Source organism: Ailuropoda melanoleuca, chromosome 7 (genome assembly GCF_002007445.2).
Source record: "Ailuropoda melanoleuca isolate Jingjing chromosome 7, ASM200744v2, whole genome shotgun sequence".
Taxonomy (NCBI): Eukaryota; Metazoa; Chordata; class Mammalia; order Carnivora; family Ursidae; genus Ailuropoda; species Ailuropoda melanoleuca.
Window position 1 is genome coordinate 26,980,911 of NC_048224.1, and position 23,160 is coordinate 27,004,070.

General features: G+C 42.2%; 2 protein-coding genes across 4 annotated transcripts in view; one reads left to right on the forward strand and one right to left on the reverse strand.

The window, feature by feature from the left end:
- Window positions 1–409: 409 nt before the first annotated feature.
- Window positions 410–4,985, reverse strand: TOMM5 (translocase of outer mitochondrial membrane 5). Its single transcript, XM_002914941.4, has 2 exons — window positions 4,785–4,985; window positions 410–1,033 (listed from the first exon to the last, which is right to left on the reverse strand). The coding sequence occupies exons 1-2, from the start codon at window positions 4,903–4,905 to the stop codon at window positions 999–1,001; spliced, it is 156 nt and encodes a 51-aa protein (XP_002914987.2). The 5' UTR covers window positions 4,906–4,985; the 3' UTR covers window positions 410–998.
- Window positions 4,986–14,741: 9,756 nt separating this feature from the next.
- FRMPD1 (FERM and PDZ domain containing 1) overlaps window positions 14,742–23,160 on the forward strand; it is a 149,824-nt gene continuing 141,405 nt past the window's right edge. For 2 of the 3 annotated variants that reach the window (XM_019794905.2, XM_002914940.4), the window contains exon 1: window positions 14,742–15,042. In XM_019794905.2, coding sequence (XP_019650464.2) covers window positions 14,959–15,042 — 84 coding nt within the window. In that variant the 5' untranslated portion in view covers window positions 14,742–14,958. The remainder of the gene's footprint in view (window positions 15,043–23,160) is intronic. The other variant, XM_019794906.2, reaches the window with a different exon arrangement.

Below are 23,160 nucleotides of genomic sequence, written 5' to 3' on the forward strand. Positions count from 1 at the left end.
GTCCTCAAGAAACCGATTCACACAAAAGCATGCTAAGTATATTGGAAAGAAGAAGAAATGAGAAGAGATAAGAGTGATGGAGGTGAGGAAAGAGACCTTCTCCTTCCGTACACAGAGAAGTCAGTAGGCAATATCTAAAAAGAAAAATCATAAAATAACAATACAATCATGCTATTTAGAGACATGAAGGTAAATACCAATACAATTAGCTAAAAAGAGGTGAATGTAGCTGTCTCCAGGAAAAAGGTTAAGGACTGTCCCCTTTCCCCAAAAAACTTACAGAACTATCTGACATAAAATAGCATTTTTCCTTTGGTGGTACTATAGATTCCCTGCATCAAGCAGTAATGTTACCTTTCACAAAGACTGCTTAAATAATGTCCCTTTATCAGCACCAGCAAATCCTTCAGTCCAAAACAAGAGGAACTCAATTTAATGTAGTTTGTAATAATTACAACATTAAAGAGGTCTGCAGCAAAAAGTAGGTTAAGAGAAATAAAATCACAATTTTTTTCTTAGTTGCTACTTTAATTAAAAATATAGGCTGATGTCCTGTGCTTCCCTGTGTGGCTGTGTGCTGGCTTCTGTGAAACACAACTAATCATAAGGAACTCTCCAACATATATTCTCCAGACAGAAGTAAAAAGGTACAGAAATGACTAACAAGACAGTGCTAGTGTAGATGTAATTCCCTTATAATTAACACTTGCTAGAAAATGGAGTTTGACATTACTTACAATTATATCAACATTCACAGAGGCTGAACATCACAGGCATATGGGTGTATTATCACCCAAGATGTCTTTACTTCCCAAGTAGTTTTAAATTTTAGCTATGAAGGTCAGTTACCGGAGCCAAACTTGTTCTTAACAAGTAGAATGTTTATGTCCATTCAATCAAAGAGTCTCTTACATCTTTCTGGGCCTATTCTTTTGCAGATAGGAGTAGAAATTGTAACTGGGTTCCTCATATCATGCATTCACATGTGATGCCCATCTTCATATGCTGTCCAATTTCTTTAGGATAAAAGGTGCTGAAAGAAAAATAAACAAACCCAGAATTTCAGATCTCTTAGCCCACAAGTTACATTACGGAATTTATAAGACTGGGGGAAAAAAATCTTACAGACTTAGTTCACTACATTTTTTAAATGACTCCAAATAATGGCCAAGCCTCTGCCTGCATAACCTAGCAAAAGAGACTCACTGTCCTTCCCGTGTCATGAAGCTCCGACTATTCTAAGGTGCATTCTTATACCATATAAAATCTTTTCTCCAGGTAGTTCTTTCTCTTAGGACCATAAAGAGTAAATTCAATCCTCCTTCAAAAGACCATCTTTTTACTCTGGGTGATTTAACTGTCAAAGGGACAAAACGCTAGGAGAAACAAACTGGCATATTTCACCTTTTAAAACGTATTTGAGGGGCACCTGGGTGGCTCAGTCGATAGAGCGTCCAACTCTTGATTTCAGCTCAGGTCATGATCTCAGGGTCATGAGATTGAGCCCTGCGCCATGCTCCCTGCTCAGCACAGAGTCTGCTTGAGATTCTCTTTCCCTCTCCTTCTGCACCTTCTCCCGCTATGTCTCAAATAAATAATAAAAAAAATAATACTAATCAAACATATTTGAAAAAAGGCAGAGGGTGGGAGAAAACAACACTGCACTGGGGAAGCAGAAAAGGGAGACACAGGTTTTGGTTCTCCCACTGATTAGCTCTACATCACTTATGTAATCCAAATCACATATGACACAGTCCTACTTCAGTTTTTGAGGGTCTGGTAGGAGGGTACAAACAGAAATGGTTAGAAAACGAAAATTTTGTCACAGGGATCTAAAGAAGTGTTATTACTATCCTGTGTGAAGTGCAGTGGCCAAAATAAGCAGATGAAAAGATGCTTAACATCAGTAATCACTAGGACAATGCAAATTAAAACTACAATAATATACCACCTAACACCCATTAGGATGGCTACTATCAAACTATTGGCAAGGATGTGGAAAAATCTGGAACCCTTGTGCACTGTTGGTGGGAACGTAAAATGGTACACCTGCTATGGATCACAATGTGATGGGTCCTTAAAAAACTAAAAAATAGAGATATCTGCATATCCATGTTACAGCAGGATTATTTACACTAGCTAAAATGTAGGAGCAACCCGGATCCAAAGATGGATGAATGGATAAGCAAAATGTGGTATACAATGGAATATTATTCCGCCTTAAAAGGCAAGGAAATTCTGACATATGCTATGACATGGATGAACCTTAGAACCCTTTGCAAAGTAAAAAAGCCAGTCACAAAATGACAAATACTGTATGATAACACTCATATGAGACCCTTAAGAGATGTCAAAATCATAGAGAAAGCTTCAGTTTTACAAGATAAAGAGTTCTGGAGATGATGGTGGTGATGGTTGTGCAACATTACGAGTGTATTTAATACCACTAAACTGTACACTTAAAAATAGTTAAGATAAATTTTGTTATATGTATTTTGCCATCATTTAAAAAATTAGAAAATAAAAGGGGCCGTGACCAAAATGGCTGCCAGAAGGATCTTCTTTCTCAATACTCATATTAAAGTAATAAAACATATTGTTAATATTAAACTGTAGATACTGAGATCCATTGAAAGTTGACAAAGTCAGCAGTATGTCCACATGTTTCTAATTCTTACCAGATTAAAAAAAAGGTAACATCCATCAAATGAATGGGTAAACAAATGGGGCATATCCACACAATGGAATGTTACTTGGCAATAAAAAGGAAGGAAATACTAACACATTCTACAATATGGATGAACCCTGAAAACAAGCAAAGTGAAATAAGCTAGACACAGAAGGTCATATATTCTACAATTCCATTTATGTGAAAAGTCCGGAACAGGCAAATCCACAAGGAAAAATTATATTAGTGGTTGCCAAGGGAAAGTGAAGGGGGAAAATGGGGAATGACAGCTAATGGGCACGGTGTCCACTTCAGAGGTAAAGAAAATGTTCTAAAATGCATAACTCTGACTATGCTGAGAACCACTAAATTATATACCCATCATTTTTTAAAGTTTTTCTCTTTTTAGATAAAGTATAACTGACATACAGTACCCTACTAGTTTCAGGTGTATGTCATAGTGATTCAGTATTTTTATATATTGTGAAATGATCCCCACAATAAGTCTAGCTACCATACAAAGTTATTACAGTGTTGTCTATATTCTCTATGCTGTACATTCTACCCCTGTGACTTACTTCTTTTGTAACTGGAAGTCTGTACCTTTTAAGCTCCTTCCCCTACTTCATCTATCCCCCACTCTACTTCCCACTGGTAATCACCAGACTGTTGTATTTATCAGAATGTTTCTATTTTGTTTTTAAAGATTCCACAAATAAGTGGAATCATACGGTATTCATCTCTCTCTGACTTATTTCACTCAGCACAATAGCCTATAGGTCCATCCATGTTGTTGCAAATGGCAAGATTTTTATGTCTAAGTAATATTCTATTGTATATACACACCACATCTTTGTCCATTTATGAATAGACAGGCTGAACTGTACACTTTAAATGGGTGAACTGTATACTATGAATTATATCTCCATTTTAAAGGTGGTAATGTGGAACAGTATTCTGTATGTTTTCTTAAGAAAACCAATTCACATCAGATACAAAGGTTACTTAAAAGAAGCGAATATTTTGCTGGCAGCTAAGTCAACAAAAAAGATAAGAGGAGAAAATAAGTTGGGAGTTGCAAAAAGCTTTTGAAGGAGCAGGATTTTTGTTTCTGTTCAGCAGGGCTCCCTCTCCTGGGGAAACAGGGTAATAGCATAGTCAGTGATGGGGTACCGGGTTTAGCGAGCTCTGGCCTAGGCCCAATTTGAGCCTTCTACAGGATGACCTTGGTATGGCCTTCATTTTGAATCACCCCTGCCTCTCCACCCAGACCTGTCAGTAATACACAGCAAGGTGCAACGAAAAGAGTACTGAACTGAAAATTGGGGGGTGGGGTACAAATCACTTCTGAGATTCGTATCCGTAAAACTAGAGAAGTGATCTACAAAGCTGCACCCATCTCTAATATTCAGTGTGCCTTTAACTCTGATATTCTGTGTTAAGACCGCCTTTGAAAGGCGAGTTCTCATTTGCAAAAGGGATATACAGAATGTTAAGCCCGGCCTCCCTCAAAGCGCTGTCAAGACCAGCTAACGCAAATAAGCTTCTGTCAAGCGTAAATTCAAATAAACCTTCAGATATTATTAATCCTATAGATTCCTACTCTTTTCTTCTCATTCCTTCAAAAAAATTTATTTACTTCACTCTCTGTACAAATAATCAAAAGCAGCAAACCTTTTTGTTATTTCAGAGATCAGCACGGAAGGAAGGAAACTTGGTATTAAGGGCTCTGGATTCTAGATCAAGATCATCCACTGAACCGCTGCGTGACCTTGAGCCAGCCATTTCTATACTCTAGCCCTCAGTTTCTGTCGGCAAAACGAGGGCGCAGCTCGGGAGGGGAGGGGGGAATAAACCCTTGAGGCTCTTTCAATTCAAACGCTCTTAAGGCAGCCGAGGCAATCACCCTCGCAGTCCGGGCCAGCGCGTGTACTTCTGACCCCAACCTGCAGACCCTAAGCCGCGCCTGCGCCCGCTGATCTCGACCCACATGTCCCACCCTCCCCGCGACCGCTCAGCTAGCTCAGCTCGCGGGTCCCCAGAGAACCAGAGTTGGGTGGGTAGTGTCCGCGAGCTCCCCGCGGGTCTCATGGCCGCAGCCTAGAAGGACACTCACTGACTCGCAGCAGGGCCACGTAGATGAGGAAGTTCCGTATGGACGAGATCACATCCTCGCGCATCTTCCGTTTCATCTCCTCGGGGTCCAGCTTCGGCGCAAGGCCCTCGATCCGGAACATCTCGGCTTTGCCTCCCCGGCTTCCAGCTGCCACGCTCGGCTCTCGTCGGAAGCTGCCTGGCGCCCGGAACTCGGCCCCCTCCCATTTCCCGTTCCCGCCCCTCATTTTCGCGCGCGGTGACGGGGGGCTGCGAGGGACAATCCTCATCCCGCCCGAGAGGTTCTGCAGGGGGCTGCCTGAAGAGGGCGTCGCAGTCTTCACCACGCAGGACTCCGGGTCCTTCCGGCTGTTGAGGAAGCTCTGTCTGGAGCCCGGCGCGCTACGCTGCAAAGTGCTTTTACGCCTCGGAGGGGACGATGCGCACAGATACCACCGTAAATAGCAATAGCTACAGTTCTACTCCATGAATTAGATATTAAAACCTTTATTTCCTAGATGATAAAACCGAAGCACAGAGAGCTTTAAAACAACTTGCCCAAATATACTTTAAAATACCTTAGGGGAAAAAAAGTGTTGAGGAAGGGAGATGAAATTTTTCTAGTCTTTCTATTTTGAGCATGTGTGAAAATTTTCATAAGTTAAAAAGATGAAGGTGATGAAACTTGCTGTGATTACACAACTAGTAAATGTAGTAGGTTTTTTGTTATTGTCATCCCCATTTTATTTTATATATATAAATGTATACTTTAATACATATAATATAAATATTTATATATTTAAGTAAGCTCTATGCCCTATCTGGGGCTTGAACTCAGGACCCTGAGATCAAGAGTCACATGCTGTACTGACTGAGCCAGCCAGGCACCTCTGCAATAGGGTTTTGTATTTAGATTTGTGGGACCCAGACAAAAGATTTTAACTCCATATTATTGCTGTGTTCTCATTTTTGGCGTTAACTGGTCCTTATAGATTTGCCCAGTAGTACAGTGTATAAAAACAAGTTCAGCTCCTTTCAACATTTTACAGATGAGGAGAGGAGGGCTGAGAAACCAAGTGCACTGCTTACAGTCATCCTGCTCATGATAAGCAGAGGCAGGGTTTTAATGCAGATTATAATGCCAAGTTGCCCTCTCTTTCCCCTGCACCCCACTGCTCCTTTGTTAGTCTTTAACCATTAGTGCCTGCCTGGATGGGCATCCCTGGAGTCAGGAGGTAGAGGTTTAGTGCAGTCAGATTTCCTGTCACAGAATCATCAAAACAGTGCAGCCCCAAATTTTGCATGCCAACTAGCTATATATAATTTTTAGACACAAACCAGATGACTGAATTGCTCACATAATTCAAAACCAGAACGTGCCTGGGGCATCTGGGTGGCTCAGTCAGTTAAGTGTCCGACTGTTGATCGTGGCTCAAATCATGATTTCAGGGTTGTTAGATTGAGCCCCGCCTTGAGCTCCGCACTGGGCATGGAGCCTGCTTGGCATTCTCTCTCTCCCTTCTCCTCTACCCCTCCCGCCTCTCTCCCCCTCTCTGATAAACAAAAAGCAAAAACCAGAATGTGCCTTCTTGACTGCACATTGCATAGCAACAGTGGATTTTGGATGTTAGAACAGTAATTTAATGCAATAACTGATAACTAAAGCCCACCTGCCCACCTTCCTGATTGACAGAATGTAGGACATTGGGGCAAGAAAGAGAACTCATCTGCATTTTCAGGCTTTGGTAACCTCTTCTATCTATAATTCATGCATTGGAACAGAGGCAGCTCTGGAATGGAAGGGACTGCTCCCAAGGAGCATCCTCCATTCAACACTTTGAGAGTGTTAGGAAGCCCGCACTGACGCTGGAAAGCAGCAGGGGCTGTGGAAGGACATGGCCTCCAGATTTGGCACTGCCACTATCGAGCCATGTGACCAGGGACACGTCTCTGTTTCAGTGCAACTCCATTTCTTTAGTTGTAAAGGGAGAAGACATGATTAAATGCTCTTGAGAGTCCTGTTCAGTTCTAACAGTCTGAGCATTTTGAATTCTAATCGTGTCATCTAGGGCATTCTGATCTGGAGTGTATGGATGTCCAAATCTGATCAAATGTGGTCAGGCATCAAAACAGCCAGTGTGTGGCCGGCAGTAGGAAGAATGTAACAATAAAGCATATCTCATCCATCTGAATAAGCGAGGCAAAATGAACTGGCAAGGAATGAGTTCTTATGTGATTCCAGTAACTAAGATCCCTGATGCTGACTGAGTTTCGATAAACAGTTCTCATATAGAACTACCGTATTTTCTTTACTGAGATGAGTTGAGTAACTTGCCTGGATTCAGAGGAACCAAAGAGGGGAGAGATTTAGCAAAAAAATAAATAAATAAAAATAAAATAAAATCATGTATCTTGGTAAAAAGATCCAGTTTTTAGCATTTGAATTTTATTCATCCAATGCTGTATCAAGCAGCACTTGTTGACTGGACAGGTGACGTGGTGGCAAATAGCTGACCTGTTAAAGGGCAATATTATTCTCATAACAATTCTCTTAGAAATTAGGTGTGGTGCTTGCTGCCTACCTGTAGAGAGACAGGAAGGTAGTGAGGAACTGGTTCTGGATACAATCTAGAAGGGTGAACTGGGTTTGTTTCAGAAATATTCATCCTGATCAACTTTGTCCTCCCCTTGCTTGGCTCCTCCACCTGAAATGGAGGAAACTCACTAAAGAGCTTAGGCTCCTTTTTTTGTCTTTTTTTGGGTGCCCCTCCTCTTATGGCCTGTAGGTGGTGGTATTGTCCACTGACCCTCCGTTTAGGTGCCGCAAATGGAGCTCATACACTTCAGGAAGTTAGCAATGGAGTGAGCTGTGCCGTAGCTTGAACTCTTCATCTTTCCCCCTCATTGGAATGATTAGGGGGTTGGGTCTAATCTTTAAAATCACTTGCAGCTCAAAAATGCTGAAAATATGTGTTCATCTTTCCTGTTCTTCCTTCCTTACCTTGCTAAAAGGCTAAAAGCAAAGGATTCCCTATGGTTGTGCCGTGAAAGGCAAAAATGAAAAGTATGCACACATAATTTAATATTGATATTTGCAGTCTGATCATAGAGGAAATGGTAGCTGATGTCATAGCCTGTCTTGTTTTCCATTTTGATCCCAGGAGGGATTTAGGAGCTATTTCCTTTGCCTTGACTTCTTAGACAGTACTGCACACAAATGTTTGGTGCGCACAATTTACCCGTAAGAGAATTAAATTTTTAATCCCATCATTGGGGAGGAGTTTGTATTTACAGGGTCAGAGATTGACAGATGATGCATGACTGGGAATAATTCTGACATATAATTACAGGAACCTTGTGGTTTCTAATGTATTGGGAGCTATAGGTTTTGGGTATTGAACAGTTCAACCCCTTCACTTGACAGATGAGGAAATTGAGGCCCAGAGGGAATCTAGAGGTATAGCTAGTTGAGACTAAGGTAGGTCTCTGGGCTCCCAGTCCAGCACTTTTCCCCATGATCTTGCAGATTTCAATACTTAGTGAATTCTCATTGATGATCCTCCCCTCAGAGGTAAGGATTGGAAGAATGAGGTGTTGTTTGACCTGAGCTTGGAAGGGACAGGATAAAGGGTGGCAGCTATTCATCAAGAGGCTGATGGCAGTACTTCTTTCCATGTTTCCACCCCCATCAGCAGTAGTTAATCTGGACGGTGTTATTAGACAATTCCACGTGTCTTCTTCCTCATTCCTTCAGGAGATGAACATGGTCTGCTGTTTCCCAAATCAACTTCATTTTGAAGTCCACTCAGGACCCACCAAGGGAAGGACTGCTCTGTGATAGATGTTAACCAGAGTCCTCACCCAGTAGATGGGATAGCTTACTTCTAGAAATTACTACCCAGCCAGAAGAAGTCCTTTTGGACTTTAAAAGATGAGTAGAATTTTGATTACCTTCACCTCACTGGCATTTACTTTCTCTAATACCCTATTATCTGTTCTAATTTTTAGGGCTTTGTTGCCTGGATGGTTCATGAGTGTTTGATCTTTCCAAGTAGACTGGATGCACCTCAAGTACAAGAAACACACACTTTAATCCTCCAAACAACGGGACAGATATTTATACATGGTAAAAACTCAGAAAGTAACCCCTGAGTGGATGAATGGATGAACTTTGAACCTGCTAACCTTTAGAATTAAAATATTGGTACCTTTGTGTATCACATTGAAAGGAAATTTTCCCCCAAAGAAATTTACTCAAAATCCTATATAATATTTTTATGTAGTGATTTATTTTTCCCTGTTTTTGTACAACTTGTTTTTGTTTGCCTAAATAAAAATAATTAAATAATGATTTTAAAATATGTTAAATAATTTTTACATATCATAGGCAAGATTAAAGAAAGAACTTTAAAATTTACTTGCTTTAATTTATTTATAGCAATATAATTATATGAAACCATATGTAATATATATTATAACCATATTATACTATTGGTATAAATAAAATAAAAATAAAATTTTCACCAAAGTGCATGTTTATTTTTATACAATTTAGAAAATAAATACTCTTCTTATTTATTTATTTTTTAAAAAGATTTTAATTATTTATTCGACAGAGATAGAGACAGCCAGCAAGAGAGGGAACACAAGCAGGGGGAGTGGGAGAAGAAAAAGCAGGCTCATAGCGGAGGAGCCTGATGTGGGGCTCGATCCCATAATGCCGGGATCACGCCCTGAGCCGAAGGCAGACGCTTAACCGCTGTGCCACCCAGGCGCCCCAGAAAATAAATACTCTTCTTAAAGATTTATTTTTATTATTTATTTGAGAGAGAGAAAGCAAGAGCGGGAGGGGGAGAGGGAGAGAAAATCTCAAGCAGACTTCATGCTAAGTGCTGAACCAAAGTGGGGTTTGATCTCATGACCCTGAGATCATGACCTGAACTGAAATCAAGAGTCAGATGCCCAGGGGCGCCTGGGTGGCTCAGTCGTTAAGCGTCTGCCTTCGGCTCAGGGCGTGATCCCGGCATTCTGGAATCGAGCCCCACATCACGCTCCTCCACTGGAAACCTGCTTCTTCCTCTCCCACTCCCCCTGCTTGTGTTCCCTCTCTTGCTGGCTGTCTCCCTTTCTGTCAAATAAATAAATAAAATCTTTTAAAAAAAGAGAGAGATGCCCAACTGACTGTACTACCCAGGTGCCCCTAGAAAATGCATAATTAAGGGAAAAAGAAGAAAAGATCAACCCCCCACAATTCCACGACCACTATTGATATATTAGGCGATCATTCTATCAGCCTTTCTTCTTCTATAGTATACACATGTAGCTCTCTCTCCTTCTTTGGGCATGTGTGTATATATATATCCACACACCACGTATATATGTGGTTTTTTTACAAAACTGGGTCATATGATATATGCTATTTTAACTTGCATTTTTAATTTAAGTTATATTGACTATCTTCCTATATCTTTAAATATTCTTCTAAGCATCATTAATGGTGGCTGTATGATATTCCATTATATGGATGTACCAAAATTTATTTAACTAATTCTCTACCTTTGGGCATTTAATGTGCTTTCATATTGTTTCTATAAATAAGTTCCAGGGAACATGACTGTAACACTATCTTTGTGCACACATATACATATACATTTTTCTAATCACTATGATCATTACCTTAAGTTCAGAGTTCTCAATTTTTACTCTTTTTTTTTTTTCTGAGGAAAAACTTCTCCCTGGCCAAGAGTGTATGTAGGTGTCTGATCTCTAGACTTTTGAGAACTACAAACAAGGGGTGGAAATTTTTGTTTGTTTTTAGAGGAGGTTTGCTTCCTTGTGCTATAAGTTCTAATTATTTTGTGGCAGGAAAATAAAACATACTGAAAGTCTAAGTTTGCATTGACATAATAATTATTATTACCAGACATCTCCCTGCAGAGATTAGAGAGCTGATTTTGTCACTACTCCCACCCTACCCCCAGTACCCAAAACACATATATATGCTATGGAAATGTGTATACAGCTGGGTATAGTTTCTTGACTTTCATAAAAAGTGCCTTTTTTTTGCCTATAGCAGCATAGATGCTCCATTAATATTTTTAAAGTGAAAGAAGGGGAAAGAAATAATTTTTTATGGATTCAATGATTGCTGTCCAGTCCTACACTGATAGATGAACTCTCACCCTACGTCAGCAGCCCTTTGAGAAAGCAAGAAGTGAGCTCTTTGTGTCCAACCTCCACAGGACGAAGGTAAGGCTATCAATATCCATTCTCCACAGCCTGTCTCTGACATTTTCAGGATGGCAGACCTGCCCTATCAAAGCCAATGAGTAGATACCCACAAGCGTATTTTCTCATCTTAGAAACAAACACAGAGCTTCCTAAAGGTAGGAATACATTTTGTTCTTGCATATTAAAGTTGAATTGCTATGTGGTATACAGATCGTGAATGAAGGAACGTGCCAATATTCTCATCACATAATATTTAGACTTCAGCTGGGGAGAATAAGGGCCAGGCCTTTATGCTGTGAACTTACCCTAACGTCTTCTCCAGAGGGTCTCTCAAAGTCCTTCTCTGATGCTTGGCTGCTACCTTCAATATCCCTGCTTCTGTTAGAGCACCAGCAGTGGCAGAGAGCTCACACTTTACTGGGCAATTTCAGAAACCTGTGCATAGGCAGCTCTTTTCCTTAGAGCCAAAATCTGCCTCTCTCTACCATATTCCCACTGGTTTTAGTTATCATTGTCTTTCAGAGTGTCCAGAGCAAGTCTGATCATTCTTCCTTATGAATGTGTCAGGGCAGCTTGGGTCTTCCTTTATGCTTGTTTTCTCCAGGCTAAAAATAAGTTTTGCAGAATTTCTCTCTCTCTCTCTCTCTCTCTTTTTTAAGATTTTATTTATTTATTTGACAGAGAGAGATAGCAAGAGAGGGAACACAAGCAGGGGGAGTGGGAGAGGGAGAAGCAGGCTTCTTGCTGAGCAGGGAGCCTGATGTGGGGCTTGATCCCAGGACCCTGGGATCATGACCTGACCTGAAGGCAGACGCTCAATGACTAAGTAACCCAGGCGCCCCTGCAGAATTCTCTTAAAAATTTCAGTTTTCCCTAATGGACAACCTTAACTTTTCTAGTTAGCTATGATGGACTGATTTACTCTGAGCTATCTGGCCTCACATCTGCCACCACGAGCCACTTCCCTGCCCCCCTCCCCGACAAAGGGGACATATTAAGTCCTTGGCAAGGACCTTTGGGATTCAAAACCAGAGACTCTTTATTCTTTACTCAGAAATTGTCATTGAACAAGAAGTGGGTGCCTGGGTTATCTGTCTCTTCCCTTAAGGCTCTCATAGCGGTGGGTGGAATTCCTTGACCACCCATTTTAGCTCCTGGCATTTGCATTGTAAAATGGAGGCCAGCTGTAGGGAATGTTCGGAAGAGGTAGTGTGGCAGCAGTAAGAAAAATATGGACTTTGGAGTAAAGGTTAGGTTTAACTTCCAGCTCCTCTATAAAGTTGTTTTGAGACCTTGTGCCAGAATCTTTCTGGGCTTTTGTTTCTTCATCTGTGACAGAGAGATCTAATACCTACTTCAAAGTGTTGTTTTAAAAGCTAAGTAAGATGATGTCCTGTAAGTGCCTCGCCTATGATGGGCATTCTTTAAATGGTAGCTACTACTAATCGTAGGATATAATTTTTCTCCAGAAAAATTATGGCTTCAGCAATACTCTAAATGGCACAAGTAATTTTTTACTGCCACAGCACCTGCTATCACTTGTCAGCTTCCTTTCAGTTCTCTCCGGCCTCTGATTCACAGTAAATCTTTTTAAAATTACGATCCATGCTCCTGGTTTTCTTGTCCTTACCGCCTATTCATTTTGCAGCCCCACGGCAGATTGGGCTTCTGGCCCTACCGATTCTCTGAAACTGCTTCCTTTAAGGGAAGTTCTTATTGCCAAATCCAAGGGACCCTTGTGGGCCTCTACCCACCTGCAGAATTTGACACTACTGGCCACATGACCCTTTCAGGAAAGCTCTCCCCTCCCAGCTTCACGGATACCACATTCGTCTGGTTTTCCTCCAGCTGCTCCATATCCTTCTTCCACAGCTCTTCTTAGGCTCAACTCCTAAACGGCCACTTACTTACTTTCTTTTTTTTAAAAAAGACTTTTATTTACTAATTTGAGAGAGAGAGAGACAGAGTGAGAGAGAGCATGAGCAGAGTGGAGAGGGAGAAGCTCAACAAGGAGCCCGACACAGGGCTCGATCCCAGGACCCTGGATCATGACTGGAGCCGAAGGCAGCCGCTTAACCAACTGAGCCACCCAGGCACCCCAGCCACTTTCTTTAAGGTTCTTTCCTGGACCCTCTCCTCTTCTATTCTCATGGGCAGTCTAGTCTGGCTTCAACTGCCATCCTTAAGCTAATGATTCACCACATATGTCTCTAACTTGTAATGCTCTCCAGAAAAACAGACCCGTATACCCAACCAACTTACTGACTTCACCATTTCCTTGGATGTCCCATGGGCACTTCATACATCACTGTTCAGAGTGCCACCAGTCACCTTCTCCTCCTAATCAACCTTAACTCCTGTGCTCTGTTGCCGAATGACTGGTACCACCATCCAGTCCAGTCAGCTGCCCAAACCAGAAGTCTCGGAGTCAGTCTTGAGCCTTCCTTCTCCCCTTGGCTCTATGTCTAATTAACCATCACGTTCCATCAACTCTATGTCCTTACTATCTCTAAAATTCATTATATTCTTTTTATCCCTTCCAACCACTCTTTTTGCTTTGGCCACCCACCAGCTGGTCTTCTTTCTTCTGTCTTCTCCCTGCAACTGTGTTTTCTGCCCAGCAGTCTAACTAATCTTTACAAATATAATTTTTATACTGTTAGTCTCCTGGAAAAGATACCTTAATTATTCCTCATGGTACTCAGGAAAAAGTACAAATGCTTCAGCCCTGTTTAGAAGGCCTTTTCTTGATCTCGTTCCCATCTTCTTCACTGACCTTGACCCTTTCCACTCCTCTTCCCGTACCTGGGTGCCTCTTCTTCACTCTTCCTCTAGCCTTCTCTTTTCCCCACCAATTTCCCGCCTCCACCTCCACATACTGCAACTGGCTGTTCCCTGACCTCACCAAACTCGTACTTCTGGGTCTTTGCACATGCTTTTCTTTCTGATGAAAATGATCTTTCCTACCTCTTCATCTGGATAACTCCTAGTGTCATTCAGAAATCACCTTAGATGTCACCTCCTTCAAAAAGTCTCTACTAGTTTAGTTCAAAGTCATGTGCAATGTTGGCTCCTCAGTTGTAAGAAATGTTTCACAGTAACATAAGGTGTTTACACGATGAGGAACTGGGGTGAAGGATATATGGGAACCCTCCATATTATCTTTGCAACTTTTCTGTAAATCTTAAAACTATTCTAAAATAAAAGTGTCCCTTAAAAAAAGTCTCCACTAACCCCCCTGTGCTCACTTAGCTGCTGCTTCTGTGTTCTGTAAGACTTGTGCCTGCTGTCCCAGAGTCAAGGCACTTAGCACAATATCTGGCCACTGTCTGTGTGCCTGTTTCCTCCACTGAAAAAGGATGGGAATCATGATTTCCTGTTCATTTATTCCTGATAGCATAATGCCTCGCAAATGGGAAATGTTCACAGAGTATCTCCTGAGTAAATATTTGTTGTTAAATACATTGTTTTGGGGTGGCACAATACCAAGCTTTTGTTGTAGGGTAATCTGAAATTATAGGCCTAGAAAAAAAGGACTTAAAAGCATCAGATATTATAAATGGCTTGTAGGCTCTGCTTGCTTCTCAACGTGACAAATTTGGCAGACATGCCGTGCTGAATACACCGGAACATCACGTGTCCCTACACACTGCGTATGTTTCCAAGAGAGTCACGTGACATTCGTTCCTCTGCAGGTAAAGAGCCCGGGGCCAGTGGGGCTGGATGAGTTCACTCTGTGTGAGCCTCATAGGCTGCTGGCACGTCCCAGGAGGGTGTGGACTGTGTGGCAAATGCATGAAAGCCAACTAGGGCAGAGAGCACAAGAACCAGTTGGAAGAAGAATGACAGCAGAGGAGGATGAATCTCCAGTTTGACAATTCGAGTCCCAGCTCTTTCGTTAATGAGCTGTGTGACCTTGGCCAAATGTCTTCCTCTTTGTAGGCTCCAGTATCTGTGTTTGTAAAATGAAGACTTGGATTAGCTGGTCTCCAAAGTCCCTGCCAGGATTGGTGCTCTGGGACTCCGTGGACACGGGTGGAAGGAAGCAGGTAAGTGTGTACTAAGAGCATAAGGGCAACTGAACCTTTGCTTCCAGGTTAGCGGCAGCCTTCAGCAAAAGGAAACCAAGCTAGGACAGAGATTTGTAGAGACCTCTGGGGCACAGTAGTGCACCATTGTATCTTGAGGATCTAACTCAAGTCTGCCAGAAGGAAGCGATTACAAAGATTGGAGTGGGTGAAGGTGGACGGCGGAGCAGTGGTTATTTTCTCTTAATAATAATATGATCACATTTGGGGAAAGTTTTATGTTTATTGGCAATAGTTGATTATTCCTTTGCACTGAAATTATCCAAAATATCGGGACGCCTGGGTGGCTCATTCGATTAAGCGTCTGCCTTTGGCTCGGGTCATGATCCCAGGGTCCTGGATTGGAGCCCCCCATCGGGCTCCCGGCTCAGCGGGGAATCTGTTTCTCCCTCCCCCTCTGCCTGCTGCTCCCGCTCCCCCTGCTTGTGCACTCTCTTTCTCTCTCTGTGTCAAATAAATAAATAAAATCTTTAAAAAAACAAAAAAAATCTAAAATCTAAGTGTTAGAGGTGATACAAGGAGTACCACCAGGAACATGGGTGGTAGGCATGACAACAACACGTCTTTTTGAGTGGAAGTGTTGGGTGCATTGAAATTATTTGGAGTGTGAGGTTATCAAGTCATGGAAATTCAGAATTCCCTTAGCCAAGTAAAAAAAAATCCAGTTTATTTTGAAGTTTATCTGTCTTCAATGGGTAGTAGTGGCTTTGATAATTAAAGATTCCTTGGGAAGTGCAAGGAAAAGTATAGTATGTATTTGCCTAATTGAACAAATACATCATAACCAACCATTACTAGTTAAGATCTAGTATTCAGTGGAGAACTTAGGATGACTAGAGAAGAAAATAACATGATTCAGAAAAATTCCTGGGGAGATTCCTTTTTGCTTACCGTTCACTGGTATCCGAATTTCTGAGAAGCATGTGGAAACTCCTGCCTTTGGCTCTAAGAGAACTGGAAATACGTGGGCACAAGGTATGCTCAGGCTCCTGGCTTGGGTGACTCCTTTCAAATCTTGTCCTTCCTCTGTGTTGACCAAGAGTTTCCTTTCCTTCTTAGAGAAATACTTACATAATGATTCAGTTGGGTTCAGAGAAGGTAGACGATCACTTATCCTCTTTTTTTTTTTTTTAAGATTTTATTTATTTGACAGAGAGAGAGACAGCTAGGGAGAGAGGGAACACAAGTGGGGGGAGTGGAAGAGGAAGAAGAAGGCTTCCCAGCGGAGCAGGGAGCCCGATGCAGGGCTCGATCCCAGGACTCTGGGATCATGCCCTGAGCCGAAGGCAGACGCTTAACCGATTGGGCCACCCAGGTGCCCCAATCACTTAACCTCTTAAAAGCTTTGAATTTGAATCCTAGTGGCTAAGGCACCAGCCAAAGGTTAGGGTGGAGATGTGTCATTCTTGGCCCTCAGCATTGGGATGGTCCAGGAGCAAAGAAAAGCCCCTCCTGAGAGGTGAGGAAACCTGTCCGATGCAGGGAGAATTAAGAGAAATGGGCCAAGCTTTAGGCTCCCAGGGAAGAGGAGTCAAAAGTCACAAATAGTTAAATTTATTGAGTATTTGCTCTGTACCAAGCATGGTTCTAAATCATAATGATCATAATCAGAATTGTCGTCATAATTCTCACACCAACGCTTTGAGGCAGGCTTGTATTTCCATTTTCCAAGTGAAAAACTCAGGTCCAGAGAGAGTAAGTATTCACCCACGGATAATCAGGTGGTGAGTCGTAGAGACAGAGCACAAACCCAGACAGCTCCACTGTAGTCATTGCTTTTAACCACTCATGCCCGGGTGCATATACAGACTTTCAGTGTTGGGTGTGACCTGCATTCTGTGTCTCCAGCATCCATCCTGGGGCTGAGAAGGCAATGAGTTTTGTTGAGTGTTCCCAAACTGAATGGAACCAAAGAGATTCAGCCTGAGCCCAGACCTGTTGCCTGGAGTCTGTGGGAGGCCCTGTTTGGCTCAACAAAGTACTGAGAAAAGCAGAATGCTAGCCAGTACCTGGGGGCGGGCAGCAGAAGCCCAGTCCAGCCAGCTGATGTGGGATTCTGGGCAGGATTTCCCCTTACTGCACAGGAAAGGAGAAGAAAACCATGGGCACTCAGGAGCCTGGGACTAAGGGGTGTGAGGAAGCAAATGGGTCATTCATTCTCAGACATGAGAACTCGGTCTACACAATCCCCTGTGCGGGGCAATGGCCACTGTGGATATAGGGTTGGGTCATGCACATTCCGTGCTCTGGAGGAGCCCCATGTTGACACTGAGAAGGGCTGTCTCTGATAGGACCCCGCAAATTGCCTTAGGATCCCTGTCCTCTTTTGTAGGGCAGACAAAACTAAGTCTAAATCCTACTGTCTCTCTTGGTGGGATTTTATATATTCAGCCCAGTGTCCACTAACTGAATTCAGGAGATAGGTTGTATAATTTTCAAGATTCCTGTATGAACTTTCTGGATCAAGGATGTAGGGGCTAAGGTGATGGCAAGGATGGGTAGACAGAACTTGCGAAAGGATTCTGCAATTAAAATAGCTAGAGAGATTGTTGAATAAGAGAAAGAAGAGGGAAAGAAGAAAGAAACCTTTTCCCACATTCATAAAACTCCAGGACCTACTTATCCCAGTAGGGAGACGAGGACATTTAATCTCAGTGTTAGCCATGGAAATTTCTTTTGGGTCAGGTCTCTTGAATAAGGAGAGATTTTGGTAGGCGGAGGCCTCATTTGGTGATCAAAGTGATGTCTGCTTGCCTGGACAGTCCCAGTTTATGCTTATTATACTGGTGGCATTATTTATATTGCCTTGTTTCACTTGGAACAGTATCCTGGGTTTGGATGTTAAATTTTATGGTCATGCTGTCCATGTACAAAAAACACCCTTGTATTGTTCTAGTGAACCTGAGTTCTAAATTTTAAGCCCAATAGATGTTGGGGGCATAAACGCCTCTTCCTAGAAAGCTTTTTCTTCTGTCACCACGGTGCCTGAATATGGACAAAACTCTTTCCTTTTCCTTCTCAGCTTGGCTGGAAAAATATAAAACCAAAATTTTAAAAATTAATAGGAAACAAAAAATATTTCCTTTAAAATAGAAAAACAGACATAGGGTACCAATTCATTAAGTTCTTGCCACAGATCAACTTGACGTGGCTGAGGTTAGAGTCACCAGTTTTTGGATCTTTTAGCTCTCCTGCACCTAGAGTTCTGCCAGAGAGAGGCTGGGGTGGGGTGCCTATAGGGTATGCCCATGTCCTCCTGAGCTATGGGACCCCGAGGTATTAGTCCCCGAGGTGTCCTCTCCTGACTCCTGGGGGAAAGGAGAGAGAAGAGTTATTTTCTCGTGTGGAGCCACCCCCGGAGATCCACTTGAAGCCTGGTCACAATGAATGTAGCAATTGTTAGAAACTTGCAAAAGGATCAGGGAGAAGGAATGAAATTGGTGTTTCATGGAGTTTAATTGAGCATTACCCCGCTCATTAGCAGCAATCAACTCAGTTTATGTGGCCTCATTTACAGATGGAAGAAAACAAGGATTCAGGGAAAGAGCCTTTCTTTTGTGTCCTTTCCTCTCTCCCCTCTCAACAGCACATCTACCCATCTGTGGTGGTGTGCTGCCGTTGCTAAATCCATCAGACAAGATCTGTGATTGTACGTGACCTTAGTCATCTATTTGTTACACACTCATTTTTGGACTGTTTGAACCACTTCATCACCTCTTTCCTTTGGCTACAGATGGAGATTAGGCGGATTATTAATAGACAATTATGGAGCATTAGCTCTGTCATCAATGTTGAAGAGAATTACAGGGTCAAGGATTTTATAGTTAAAATTCAAAGAGATATAAAAGGAACGAGAAACCTCAGACATTGTTTAGGTTTTGATGCCAGCAGTGCATTGCTTCAAAGATCTGGAAGTGTGTAATAAAACCACACCAGCTCTGTTTCCACTTTCTCAACATAAAACAGCTGAAGATCACTGAATAAATTAACACAAGATAGCAAGGGTGTGCTTCTCCAAGAAGATTCGTCTAAGAAGCTTGCTATTTCGGGAAGACATGAGTCGTGGTCTTTGTGAATCAATTTTAAAAGGAGCCAGATGAACTTGTGGCCAACGATTCCATCTGTAGCTACTGAAGTCAAGACATGATAGGTGGTCATTTCTTACATGTCCTTCCATTTAAACCTCCTGTGTCACAGGGGCCACATGAATGGGCTGGGAATGTCTTCCCTGCGGGGTCCTTGCTGGTATTCAATTTCTCCTGATAAACTGCTTCATTCTCCACATCAGACCCTCTCGGAAACCTAAAATAAATTCTGGGTCGATGGAGTAACATACTGATTATTTAAGATGTGACATTAGCTAACTAGGAAGACTGTTGAATGCATGCAAAAGCCTTCCAAATTTTAAACTCTGGGGGCTAGAGACCAACTCCAATGGCACTGCCATTGCTCAAGACTCTCCTTCTGTAAATCACCCAAGAACTGACACCACAGACAGTGATCAATCTTAAAAGCAACCACACTCATAACTTTATAGTTATGATAGAAACACTGACTGAGAGAACTGAAGTTTCCATTAAAATAATGGCTAAAATGTATCTAGGACATATTGAGAACTTGACATGCATTGTCTTGTTTCATCCTCCCTGTAGTAAGTACCATGATGCAGGCATTATTATATTCTTATTCCGATTTCACATGTGACCACTATTACAGCCCAACCTGCAGAATTCCAGACCAGATATCCGACTGTCTCCTCAGCATCTCTGTTCGGATGTGTAATAGGCATCTCAAGTTTAAAATATCCAAAACTTGGCTCCTATTAGTCTGCCTCTTACTGTCCTGCTTCCAACAACCTCATACCCCTACAGGCTTCCTCATCGCAGGTGATGGCAACTCCTGCCTTCAGGTTGCACAGGCCAGAACCCTTGGAATCAGCTTTGACTCACCTCTTCCGTTCACACATCACATCCAATCTGGTCAGCAAATCCTGTAGCTTCGGCTTCACGTGGTATCAGAATCTGACCACTTCTTGCTCCTCCACTGCAACTTCCCGGGTTTAAACTACTGTCCTCTGGCACCTGGATGATTGCAGTGACCTCCTTCTGCCCTTGCCCACTGCGAGTCTATTCTCCTCACCGTAGCCAGGAGTTCCTGTTAAAATGAAAGTTCAAAACCCTCCAGCAGCTTCCCATCTGACTCAGAGTGGAAATCAAAGACCTTGCAATGGCTGCAAAGTCTCATCAGGGGCCAACCTCTCTTCTGATCTTTACCTTGAGTTTACAGACTGAATTTTATGAAATCTTTTGTTCATATGTGAATCTATGTGTTGTTCTGGGGGAAGCCCATGTGGCTTGTTACCAGATTCCTGAAGGATTCAAAATCTCCCCAAAGCTTGAGAATCACTGCTTGGAGGAAGCCTCTCTCTTGAAAATCCAGTTTAAAGAAGGGATTTATTCAAATTATAAAATGATTTGGAAAAGATTCTTTGTTTGATGTAAGGAGTCGCTGAAAATGTCTTGTGTGTTTGCAGTACAATGCATTGACAAAATTGAATATATGCACTTATTTTAGTAGACTCTTTGTGACCCAAGTGTATCAGTTCTAAGAGGATTCGGAGTAAATCCCACTATGATAAAATCTATGTGTAACAAAAAGATGTTTGAGCCTCTGGCTAACAGCTCTCTTATTCCAAATAGTATCAAAGCTGCATGCATATCTTTGGGCCTGTTGTGAGTAAGGTGCTGTATTTGGACACATTTTTGACATATTTCAGTGCCCAGAGGCTAATGCAGAGCTTGGCACACAGTAAGCCCTTGATTTCTGTCTTCTGTATCCTCTTCTCCTTTTACCTCTCATCCTAGAATTTGTAGCATTTCACAGATCTGGTTTTAATGAAATTGAACCCAAAGTGATTCTGTCAACCAAGGAGATAGACCAGTGATGATTCCACGTGGATCAGCCTGGAGATGGGTTCTTGAGCCACCGAGATCCTAGGAATGCAATTCTCTCCTCCACTGGACACCAGCATGTGTGCAAAATATGCTGAGACCCTCGTCTTTTGCCTGATTCCCTTGACCATTTATAGGCATAGAAACCCTGACCCATATCCCCAGGGTGTTATGTGGATTAACCAGTAAACCATACGTAATTGCAAAGTAAACATTAATTGTTGTTATCACCATCAGTTCCAGTCTGAGTTCCTGACCCTGAGAGAGAATTGCTCATACAGTGGATCTCTGTGGGATTGCAGAACACCTCACAGACTGGTGAAGGATGAGACCTTCTTTGAAGTATGTTAGGAGTACTCCAAACTATTTTAAAGTACTTGAGTTCATGCTGGAGAAATGTCCTGTTTGTAAGTGACTACAGGGAACCAGGTCACTGTCCCTAACATCAGAAAGGGTGCCATGGAGCAGAGGATGTGGATTTACCTTTTTTGGGCCCAGAGGGTGGAACTAGGACCAGTGGGGAGGCAAATGTTAGCCCAAGAGTTGGAGGAACTTAATAGCTAGAGCAGTTCAGCTGCAGAACGAGCTGCCTGAAAAACCAGGGAGTTTGAGCCAGTCATAGAGAAAATCAAGCAAATTTCAAGCAAATTGATTACCTGCCATGTGCGTGGCATTGTTTCAAGTGCTGGAGGAACACAACTATGAACTAGGCAAGTACCAGGCTCTTAGAGAGCTTCTGGTGTAAGAAGGAAGATAAATTCGTCCATCCATCCATCTGTCCATCCATCCATCCATCCATCCATCCATCCATCCATCCATCCATCCATGCAACCATCCATCCATCCATCCATCCATCCATCCATCCATCCATCCATCCATCCAGTCAATGAATATATATTGAGCGTCTGCTATGTGGCAGGCATCTTAGTACTGGGGATATAGCAGTGAACAAAACAAAGATTTTTGTTTCTTTGTTTTGTGGTAGGTGATATTGACAATAAGAACCCTTAAAGCATGAAGTTAATGTTGCCCTTTGAGAATGAAATTGGGAAAAGTTAACATGAAACAAAATCAATTGATGGATGGGGATGTAATAATAACTAAGAAAGGTTAAATACAACATATGAAATCATACTTTGGTGACTGGAAGACTGTTGGTGTAAAGGGGGTGGTCTGCCTGGAGTTAGAAGACAGGGGGTCAGAGGAAAAACATCTGTGAATTTGTCCCTAGCATTATCTGAAGACAGGGTAGTCGACCAGGGATTGGAAACATCAGTCTGTCACAGCTCAGTGACAATGGCCACTGAGATTATTCAATTTATACTTTTTCAAGCATCCCCCGTCCTCTTCTGGCCAAGTCCCAGCTCAGGTGTTGACTTAAATTTAACTTTCCCAGAAAAGCCTCATTTGCACTCTCACAGTACTATGTACTTCTCCTTATTTATTTATTTATTTATTTATTTATTTATTTATTTGAGAGAGAGAGAATGAGCACAAGTAGGGAGAGTAGCAGAGGGAGAAGGAGAAGCAGACTCCCTCCTGAGCAGGCAGCATGATGCAAGGCTCGATCCCAGGACTCTGGGATCATGACCTGAGCCAAAGGCAGACGCTTGACTGATGAGCCACCCAGGCGCTCTTGTACTTCTCCTCATGGCACTTGTCACAGCATTGATTTTTTTGTTTCTTAGTGTACGTCTTCCCCACTAGACTGGAAGCTGCATGAGGGTAAAAGCCCTGTCAGTCTTATTGACTGCCATATCCCACTGCCTATCAGAGAGAGGCACTTAGTAAATATTTGTCAAATGACTGAATACATAAATGAAGACTGAATGAATTTGATTTCCCAGGAAGGTTTTCCTATAAGGGAAGAATGCTCTGAGCCAAGAGATGACTTCTCTTTCTGGAATTCTTGGAGACCTCACTCTTATTGCAGAATTCTAACATAAGATAGAAAATGTGAGTAAAGAGGAAATGAGCTATGGGACTTCAGAGATGGAATGGCAATTATGAAAGTGGTCATGGAAGAGAGGGCACCTGACCTGAGTCTTTTTTTTTTAATTTTTTTTATTATATTATGTTAATCACCATACAGTATATCCCCGGATTCCGATGTAAAGTTTGATGCTTC

Excerpts from the sequence above, each read along its gene's own strand:
- TOMM5 (XM_002914941.4), bottom strand. The coding sequence starts at position 4,905 with ATGTTCCGGATCGAGGGCCTTGCGCCGAAGCTGGACCCCGAGGAGATG. Across the intron at positions 1,034-4,784 it reads CGTGGCCCTGCTGCGAGTCA|CACCTTTTATCCTAAAGAAA; the intron begins GTGAGTGTCCTT and ends TTTTTCTTTCAG.